This window comes from Diospyros lotus, chromosome 3 (assembly GCF_014633365.1).
Source record: "Diospyros lotus cultivar Yz01 chromosome 3, ASM1463336v1, whole genome shotgun sequence".
Classification (NCBI taxonomy): Eukaryota; Viridiplantae; Streptophyta; class Magnoliopsida; order Ericales; family Ebenaceae; genus Diospyros; species Diospyros lotus.
In genome coordinates, this window is record NC_068340.1 from 3454411 (window position 1) to 3464629 (window position 10219).

Consider the following 10219-nt stretch of genomic DNA (forward strand, 5'->3'; position numbering starts at 1 on the left):
AACCTAAAGAGAACTATATAAAGGCTCATTTAAGAAAGATTAAGGGCTTTTGGAAGGGAGGAGAAGACGACAAGTTGAGGCAAAAAGAGGAGATTTTCTTGAAGATCTTCGATTTTTGATTTTATTTTTCTGTTCTTTCTTCTTTACAACATCATGAACTCAATTTTTATTACTCTTTCGTTGTTTGAAACTATGTTAGGCTAAGTACTTTATGGCTAGGGTGATTGATGAAACCTAGTTCAATGATGGTTTAATTAAAAGTATTTGGGTTTTATTTTATTCTTGTCTTTTGAGTTGATCGTTTGTTATGCACTAATTCCGTTTTAATGCTTGGCCGCCCTTAGAACGTGTTTGTGATTTATATTGCTTTCGAGAGATTCAATATAAATTAGCACTTGATAATAAACGACATAATGTTCAATAATAGGTAGAGATGCCGTTATGCCTTGTGAAATCTTATTTTGATGATCATTGTGGATAAATGCATGTTTGTATATTTGTAGATTAATTAGAGATAATTAATCCCATGTGTGAGCATAGATTCGATTGACCATCGAGAGAGGCTTTTGATTAACTTAGAATCATTGATTTTCATCTCAAAGCAAGAATTATGAAACCCGATCGCTAAAAGATTTAACTATTTATAGAACTACGGTGGATTCATGAACCCTAGTGCATTAGATTTCTATATTTAAAACCTAAAGAGTTATTTTGTGTTTTCCTTTTGGTGAGTTAGTTTTAACTTATATAAAACTTCCATTGAGTATTATTTTGATTGTGTGTGACTTATTAAAGTTAATAGTGATTAAAATAGGGATTAAAAGCTAATCCTCGTGGGAACGATACTTGATTCATCATTATATTACTTGTTACGATTCCGTTCACTTATGGGAAAGAAAAAGCGAACATCTCAATTCAGGACTTGGGCTATAGTGGTCTAACCTTGATTGGGAATAATAAACGATCAGGGGAAGATTAAATTTTTCGTAAGTTAGATAAAGCCCTTGTTAATGATGCATGGCTTTCTTGGTATCTTAAAAGCAAGACTTTACTCTTGCAACCAAGAATTTCGAATCATAGTCCTGTACTGGTGAGTATGATAGGGGGTAGTAGGACCCCTAGGGGCCCGTTCCATTTCCTCAACCATTTGATTGATCTCTTTTGTTTTTGAGGAAAGTGATTGCCAATTAGAAGATGCGAGTAAGTTGATTTCCTACGTTTAGGTTGGTGCAGAAGCTCATGGCTGCCAAAACTGCCATGAAGCAGCTTAATAGCAGCAGTGGTCATGTCTCTAAGAAGGTCCTAGATCTTTAAGGTAAATTAGCTTTTATGTAGTAAGGTATTCAAGATTACCCTAAAGATTCCATTTTTCGTCAACAAGGGTTGGAGTTGAGTGGGGACTATATGGCTGCTTTAGCTTAGGAGTATGCCTTTTACATCTTCTGGAGAGCGTTAAATGGTCATCAGTGGAGAGGGATTGGTGTTCTCATTTCTTCTTTCAGACTCTGATGGCTTAGCATAAAAACCATCATGTCTTTAGCCTCTAAAGGTCAGATGGTTCGATTGCGAAGTCCATGGATGAGGTAGTGGACAGTATGATATCCAACTACCAACATCTTCTAGGTAACAGCGCTTGCTTGCAACTTGAAGAATTTGCTCCCTTTGTGGATAGGCAATTGATTCAAGATCGGTGGATTGGGTTTACTACAGTTGTGACTCCTGAGGAAGTCAAGCAGTCCTTATACGGTACGAGAAATGACAAACTGCATGTGGCAGACCTGTGCTTTATGGCATTTTTAGCGGCTCCCAACTAACCAATACTCTTCTACTCCGCTAAGTTGAATCGCTTAGTAACTGAGAGCATCATCAATGTCAATTTTCCCGTAAAACGATAGTTGACTCATGAGTATGCTATTGGCATTATGGGATATTGTTTGAGGAGAAGACATGTGTCTTCATCACAAATTTTGCTATTTACACGAATGTATCAATCTAATGCTCCTTAGGGACATTTCATGAATTGACGAACTATGCTATCAATGGGCTCTCCTTAAGGTCGTCTAGAAGTTCAAAAGTTCTCATTTCAATGGACATCTTTTATAGACCTCCCATGTTGATTATATATGATTGTATATATGTTATTTTTTAATTTTAGTTTGGAGGAGTGTCCTTTCAATTTAAAGTTATAGGCACTTTTTTGGTTTTCGTAATGAATCTCTTATTCACCAAAAAAAAAAAAAAAAAATCCATCAAAAACTCATTTGTAGTAAGTTAGAGGTCAAAAGTATAATTTTTGTCCAATTTTCTTTTTTTTTTTTTTTTCCAAATTGTTTAGTTGAGAAATTACCAAAATACTCATTTAGAGTCAAAATCATCAAAATGCCCTTCTCGGGCTCTCCTTCCTTTAAGTTTTAAAACGTTCAAACAATCCCTAGAGGGCCTAACCTACCATATATTTGACCTTATTTTGGTCTCCATTTACCTCTTTGATATCACAAGTTTAGATGATCAAAATACAACTCATGTAAATTAACAAAAAATTATTTTCAATATGAAATTAAATATTACCTTAGATTCTATAAGAGTAACAAATTCTTAGCATGAAAAAACCCTAATAAAAATGGTTACCTTTCTAGGGGGCTAAGGAGGGACCCCTCTAATATTTTGCTTCCAAAGCAAGAGCGGGCATGGCATTGGTTTATTCCCAACAAACCCATTAACATGTAGGTATGGATGAGAAGGTTTAAGCCCATTAATGGCCTCATTCAACTAATCTAGTTTTAATTACTCTTTTTAATGTAGTTTTTTAAAAAACTTATTTAAATATTTAATTAAAATAATTTTAATAATACTCATATATTAATGTGATGAAAATATAATATATTAATATATAACTATTAAAAAAATATTACAATTAAATAGGCAAATTGTATTTTTGGTTTTTTGTTTTATGCTCTATTCTTACATCCCATTTCCGTCCTAGTGGAAATATTGTCCAATAGTTGATTTGATGGCGTCCAGATGGCATTAAACCATCAACATTCATCTATAACTGAAACGATATATAAATATCAAAAATATTATTTATATATTTAAATATAATATTTTTTTGGTGATATTTATTTATTAATATGATATAAACTATATAGCATATCAATACATAAGTGTGGCAAAAATGTCACAAGTAACTGTTCATATAGTTGCCAAGGAAATTTTCCTTCTTGTTACATGGTAATTTTGATTTCTAATGATCTTCTACACAACTTTATTATTATCCACAGAAAAATCCTGGCTCCATCCTTTGATTCAAACTCTATGCAGGTGTTCAACAATTTGCTTCACTGAAGTGTATGTACCTATTACAGCCACAGAAGCTCCCATCACAATGATTGCTCCAATAAGCATCAACTCAGCCCCAAAACTTCGATAAGATTTATAAATCTTCAGGTAACAGAGGCATGGGAACAAGAAAGAGACACTGACACTCAAAAATGAGCCTATAAATTCCATGACATAGCCGAAAAATGGGACTGTTAGTGCCACCACAACAGTGCTGATCACCAAGGCTGTTCTGATGAGCAAGCTGATCAATCTGCTGTTTTGGAGAGGAAATGTCTCTTCAATGGCTGTGGCAATGGGAGAAACCATTATAGCATACTTTGTTATGGGGTTGATCAAGGTGGTATATATTGCTATTTTTGAGCTAAGATTGTCAACAGGTAGGTTTAGTGTCACTTGAGACATCAAATTTTGTCCATACATTAGGTACCCCAAAACTGCCATTGATCCATAGTTGATGGTGCTTAGTATGAAGCAAACGTACAAAACCTGCTTTAACAAACAATTCAACAAAATGTTATGAACTTATAGTGCTCTTTTCGATTTAAAATTATAGAAGGGAACAATTATCACTATGAGTTTAAGCAACCTGGGAGAACTGGCTTCTTTCCTTCATGGAGTTGCAGAGAGTAGGAAAAACAGCATGGCCACTGTAGCAAAAGGTGTACAGGCTTATGGCAGTAGGCAGCCCAGTCCATTTCCAGATGACACCTTTCTCATGAAATCCCACACCTTCAGCAGCACCAACCCAGGCAACAGAGCCAACCAGAACCAGAGAGGCCAGCACCCCTCCAGCAGAGAGGTAAGCCAGCAGGGCCAAGCTCTTCAGCCACACCGTCGGCAATATGGCAAGGGCAGTGAGCAGGACAAACCCCTGCTTTCCTCCAACCTTGTGGCCACCAATGTGAAAACCAGTGTCTGGAAACAGCTTGTTTAGATTATCCCCTTCCAGAATCAGGAACTCGACCGCGACCAAGAAGAGCTCAAGGTACATGAACGTGGATACCAGAGTTCTTCCTTTGGCTCCATAGGCCAGCCCTCCAATGTCCGGGTAAGTTTGGATGTGTGTATCTGCATCCATACATCGGCAAAGAAGCAGCCCAGTGTAGTAGCACAGGATTGCTACTAAGAAGAGGAGTATTAGACTCAACCATCCTCCTTGAGAAAGTGCATACGGAATTGAAAGTATCCCAACTCCTGACAATGCAGAATGATGATGATGCCGACGAAAGGTTAAGTCAATGGCACAAATATTCCAATGCTAAAAAGGCATCCTCAAAAATCATTTTTTATCCAATTTTATCCTTATTTCGCAAAGAGCCATTCCCATGACTCGAACCCGCAACCTCCCAATCACAGGACAACACTGCCTTCTATGTAAACAAGGCTTAACAAAACGTTACATACATTCAGAAACCACAACATTACTAATTAATTAACCTGGACCAAATAATCGCATATATATACCACAACTCAACCCAGTAACAAACTCCGGAACGATCGATCAATATCCAATGCCTAACGATTATTATAAGAGAGAGAGAGAGAGAGAGAGAGAGAGAGAGAGAGAGAGAGAGACCTGAAAGGGCATTGATTCCATTGAAGCAAGTTCTGAGTAAGGTGGTGCCTCTGGGCGGCGGCTGACTTTGGGTCTCCAATGTTGCCTCTGCGCCATGGGAGTCCATTAATTAATTCTTCGTCGCCCACTACCCAAAACTTTGGTCCATAATAAGCGGAATGAATCTGATATCTGTGTGCGTGTGTATATATACACGGAGAGAGAGTGGGGGGGGGGGGGGGGGGGGGGGAGAGAGAGAGAGAGAGTCAATCAGTAAGGAGAGAAAATGAGAATACTTGATGAAGGAGATGGAGACAGATAGTGAGGGTGAGTAGATTGCCATTGTCAGTTCATGGAAAGAGCGTAATAATAGTTCTATTGAATTTGTCTACAACCGTTTCCCGTCATTGACTTTCATAATAATTTAATCGTCAATTTTTTCAATCACAAGAAAATCTTTTACACTAAATGATGACATTATTACCTTCCAAATTTAGGGGATTATGTTCCTGAATATGTAATTTGAATTTATATATATATATGTTTAGAACAGAATACCTAAAATTAGTCCTACTGCAATTCATTTTGCAGTCCAAACTCATAATTGATTCCTTTCATCCTTCAGAGTTTTGGGTTCTTCAATCAAACTCATAATTGAAATCTGAGTTCTTTGTTCGATAAAAAAAGAAAAAAGAAACCTTTCTTTGATCAAACAAAGAACCCAGATAAGACCAAATCTAGGTTGAAGAACTAGGGCCGTGGGTTCTTCAATTGAACCTGGAGTAAGTGACTTAACCTTTCTTTGATCAAACAAAGAACTCAGATAAGACCAAATCTAGGTTGAAGAACTAGGACCATGAGTTCTTCAATTGAACATGGAGTAGGTGGCTAGAGATGGTCATTGGCAAGGAAAATGCTACCTGTACAAACAATTGAATTATCAACAGAATGACCGAAAGTGTCAAAATTCAAAAATGCCCTGACGTAATTTGCCACTGTTGCCTATGTTGAATGAAGCCTGATCAGATAAAGCCCAGGCTTCATCCCATGATAAAGCGGGATGAAGCTCGATCTGACTTTATCCCATGATGAAGCCCGATCAGGCTTCATGATTGATGAAATTCGATTTATAAAATCTGATCAAATTTTATCATTGGATGAAGTTCGATTCGGTCATCGAACTTGTACATCTCGTCGGTATATGTAGTACGGTTCCATTGGCAATATCATTGTTGGCTATCGTAAATTTTTATTTTTATTTTACTATAATAATAGTGAGAAATAGAAAAGATTAATAGAAATTTACTAATAAGGGAAGCAAGTGATACACATTTATAAAACTCAAAAAAAAAAATAATAATTCTAACAAATTTATAAAAACCTAACAAAATTTAAGAATAATAATTACATGCACGGTTGCCCCAACTACTCCCACAAGAAAGCCATTCTTAACTTAAAAATTAGCCTACTTTCTAACAAACAGTTACACGTCAACATACAAAGCCATGCCTTTATTTTCTTCTTCTTCTTTAAATTCTTTCTTTCATCAAGCCTTGTCTGTAACGCTTGCCTTGTACATTTAGGGTTGCTTTCAGCCACTTCAAAGATAATACTAGAAGAGTGCCCAAAGGCAAAGAGTCAGGGTTTCATATATGACGTAGCGTGTCATGTGTGTGTGGAAAAAATACATCAAAATAAACCTTTGAAAAAACAAATTTTAATGGCCCAATCTTAACTTTCAAAAAAAAGCAAAAACAAAATTTTTTAACTAAGAAAACTCAAATAGGTTGTTGAAATTTGTATTGAAAAAACTTGATTACAGCCCTTAACTTTTAAGTATATTTATAGTGTTTGGCTAATTCAAATCCATTTATAATATTTGTAAGCAAAATCTAACTAGAATCCTAATAAAAATAAAACTCTAATCAAACATGAAATGAAATCCTAAATCAAGTAGAAACATGAAATTGAAATCTAAATCAAGTAGAATCCTAAAACATATGGAGTATTAAAATACTGTTCTGGTGCTACTGTTCCGGTGTGGTCGGCTCGGCCTTGGCTTGGGTCAGGTCTTGATCAGTGTCCACATTATTCACCTCTACTTGAGAAGAATTCATCCTTGAATTATGATATGAGTATGATAACTCAACATCTGAAAAATAGAGAGAAATATCAGAAATATTGAATGTTTTGGAAATACCCATACGATTAGGCAAATCCACAACATAAGCATTATCATTGATCTTATTTGTAATCTTGTAAGAACTATATTTTTTTGACTTGAGCTTGTTCTGCTTTTTCGCTGGAATCTGTTTCTTCTTCAAGAATATCATGACTTCATCTCCAACCTCAAATATCTTGTGCTTCCTATGCTTGTTAGTTATTACCTTGTACTTCTTATTTGTGCAACTTTTGCTTGGCATCTTCTTGAACCGCTTGAACTTTTCTGCTAAGGGAACATGAGTAAAGACATTCCTTTCTCTCTTAGCCCTATCTTCATTGGCATGGGTCCAACGATCACCATGTTTATTGCCCTCTGCCTCCATTGTATTATTATTGTTAGATTGAGGACGTTGAACATTCTATCTTGAGCGTTCTCTAATTTGGTAGATCTTATCATAGGTCATTCTCCTCTCATCAGCTTCTTGATTTTGACTCCACAATAGCTTTTGAATTCATCCGTAGATTTTTCTTGCCTAGAGAAACATTCTTTTGCAACTGTTTTGAATAGAGACTTATTCCATGACTACCAACAGTCTCTCTATCACTTAAATTATTGATGCTTGAATCCTTCTTTGGTCTAAGAACTTGATCAACAACAGCTGTTACAACATTCTTAGTTTCAGAATCTAATTTTAGGTTAATGTCAAAAGAAATTGCACTACCCGAGTTAACTAGCTTGGGATATCCAACACCCCTATCCACAAAGAGACCCCTATGACCATTTTACTTTTGTAATTGCAAAGGTGAATATGTTCCTATTTCCTTTGATTCAACCATGCCAGAGCCTGAATAAACTGTAGAAGGATCTACTACGATGACCTCCATCTCTTTTACAATCACAAGTTGATAAAAAAAAACACCACCATCCTTGGATTGTGAAGCAATGCTTGAGCCCTTAGGACAAGAAAATACCCTAGTACATGAGTCAACAACCTTGGAGTTTCTATCATGTTAGCAGGATAAATCAGACTTGAGTTTGCAAACATTGAGGTTATTGGGATAACATAATGATCGAGATCAAGCTCCAAACTCATCAAAAAGCCATTCTTTAGTTTATACTCATCGTTTCCCTAATGGTTGTGTTATTGCGCATTTCTCCTAGCCCCTTTACTACTATGGTTAATTATCATATAACCAAGATCATTCTCATCGTCGCTATCATCCATCATTGGTCTTCTAGGATTAACGAGAACATGATTAATGGCTGATCTTTCCGGTTTAACGTAGCTGGCTTGATTCATGCCATCAGTCCGGTTTCGATTATCCTTAACTCGTTGTAAAATGTCCAATTGGTTGTAGATTCGCTCCAATTGCTGTTGTATTGTATGAGTTTTTCTCATTGTTCTTCAATTTCTCTCTAAACTGCAGACAACCCCTGATCACCGTCACGAGACTAGTTGCTACTGTTATCTTCAAGATTGATCATCTGATTGGTTGATTAACTGCTCTGATACCACCTAACGTAGTATGTAGCGTGTGTGTGAAAAAAATACACCAAAATAAACCTTTGAAAGAACAAACTCCAATGGCCGAATCTGACTTTCAAGAAAGAAGCAAAAAAGATTATTTTGCTAAAAAAACCCAAATAGGTTGTTGAAATTTGTATTGAGAAAACTTAATTACAACCCCTAACTTCTAGGTATATTTATAGTATTTGACTAATTAAAATCCATTTAATATTTATAAACAAAATCTAACTATAATCCTAATAGAAATAAATTCTAAATAAAATTCAACTAGAATTCTAATAGAAATAAAACTTTAATTAAACATAAAATAGAATTCTAAATCAAATAAAAAATATGAAATAGAATTCTAAATCAAATAGAATCCTAAAACATATGAAGTATTAAAATATTGTTCTGCGTGGTCGACTCGACCTTGGTTTGGGTTTGGTCTTGATCAGTGTCCGCATCAATATATCTTTTGATCATAAAGAAGTGATCTTTATCATTTAAACTCGTGACTCTCTATAAAAATGGTAATATCTAAATTAAGAAAGTTGAGTTGAAGATTCAATTGAAGTGATATATATATATATATTTCCTACTTTATTCTCTCTTTAACAAAGCAAGATTGATTACTGATATATTGATAATGAGTGAAAACTACAAGAGTGCTAAAATCACATCATTTTTATGCAACTTATTGCATACAAAGATGCCCACTGAGGGGGGTGATATATGGATGGACAAACCAAACAAAGCATGAATGATATGTGTGCTGGTTAGGCAGTGTCCAAATAACTTTATTCTCTCTGTTTTGTCAATTTGTTAATCTACTTTTATAACTCCATGCCAATCCATGGGATCATTCAATAATCCAGATTCACCTTATATAATGGTCATGTAAAGGTGGGTGGGACCGTGGGATACTCTTGCAGAGAGAGAAGTGGGAAGATAAGAGGGCGACCAGTTAACATTGGATGCACTGTACATGTACGTACCAAATTAAAGCCATTTTAGTAGGATTCCAATTACAACAAAGGTGAGGAGAGGGGCACTCAAATGTGGTCCAAAATCGCGGTTCATTTTTCATGGCTTTACACAATAGTACTCAGTCTGTCATTTTTTTTTAAGTTTTGACCTAATCAGTTTTGATTCTATCACATTTTCAATTAAATACAGTTCTTGAAAAAAAAATGACTATAGAGTGTAATTCTTCCTGTATGCGATTATGGGTTTAAAATTTTTTATGTTCTTTAGTGTAGAATTTTTTTTTATAATTTTTGGTGTATTGACAGAAATAAAATTTGTTATTTGGACACTCAATTATAATACTTGTAATTGATGCTCGCGCATTAATCTTTTTGTTTACAAAAAATAAAATAAAATATATATGGGATATGTGGTCACGGTGCTGGCTGTCCAAAAGGAGACTAAGGCCGGCCTTGATTAGTGCAGTATCGACTCATCATCCAACTCTCTGTCCCTCTTTAAAACTCTCCAATGGGACGGTTTGGTCTTTGGAGGGGCAACTAATTTTCTATATTCATGTCACTTAAAGTTGAATGAGGGATTATTCTCTTTCTTTTTAACATTAAAGTTGTAAAGTAGTTATGTTCCAGTAAGATTAATTTTTTTTTTATAAAAGATGCAA

General features: G+C 35.4%; 1 protein-coding gene across 1 annotated transcript; it reads right to left on the reverse strand.

Annotated features, from left to right (window-relative positions):
• Positions 1 to 3116: 3116 nt before the first annotated feature.
• LOC127796573 (amino acid transporter AVT1I-like) lies at positions 3117 to 5096 on the reverse strand. Its single transcript, XM_052328763.1, has 3 exons — positions 4919 to 5096; positions 3929 to 4536; positions 3117 to 3828 (listed from the first exon to the last, which is right to left on the reverse strand). Exons 1-3 carry the CDS (start codon positions 5022 to 5024, stop codon positions 3307 to 3309), a joined length of 1236 nt encoding a protein of 411 aa, XP_052184723.1. The 5' UTR covers positions 5025 to 5096; the 3' UTR covers positions 3117 to 3306.
• Positions 5097 to 10219: the final 5123 nt, after the last annotated feature.

What these genes read in the sequence shown, in the direction of transcription:
- LOC127796573 (XM_052328763.1), bottom strand. Translation starts at nt 5,024, where the DNA reads ATGGACTCCCATGGCGCAGAGGCAACATTGGAGACCCAAAGTCAGCCG. An exon ending in TGGAATCAATGCCCTTTCAG is followed by an intron (nt 4,537 to 4,918) that starts GTCTCTCTCTCT and finishes CTGCATTGTCAG; the next exon opens with GAGTTGGGATACTTTCAATT. An exon ending in AAAGAAGCCAGTTCTCCCAG is followed by an intron (nt 3,829 to 3,928) that starts GTTGCTTAAACT and finishes TTGTTAAAGCAG; the next exon opens with GTTTTGTACGTTTGCTTCAT.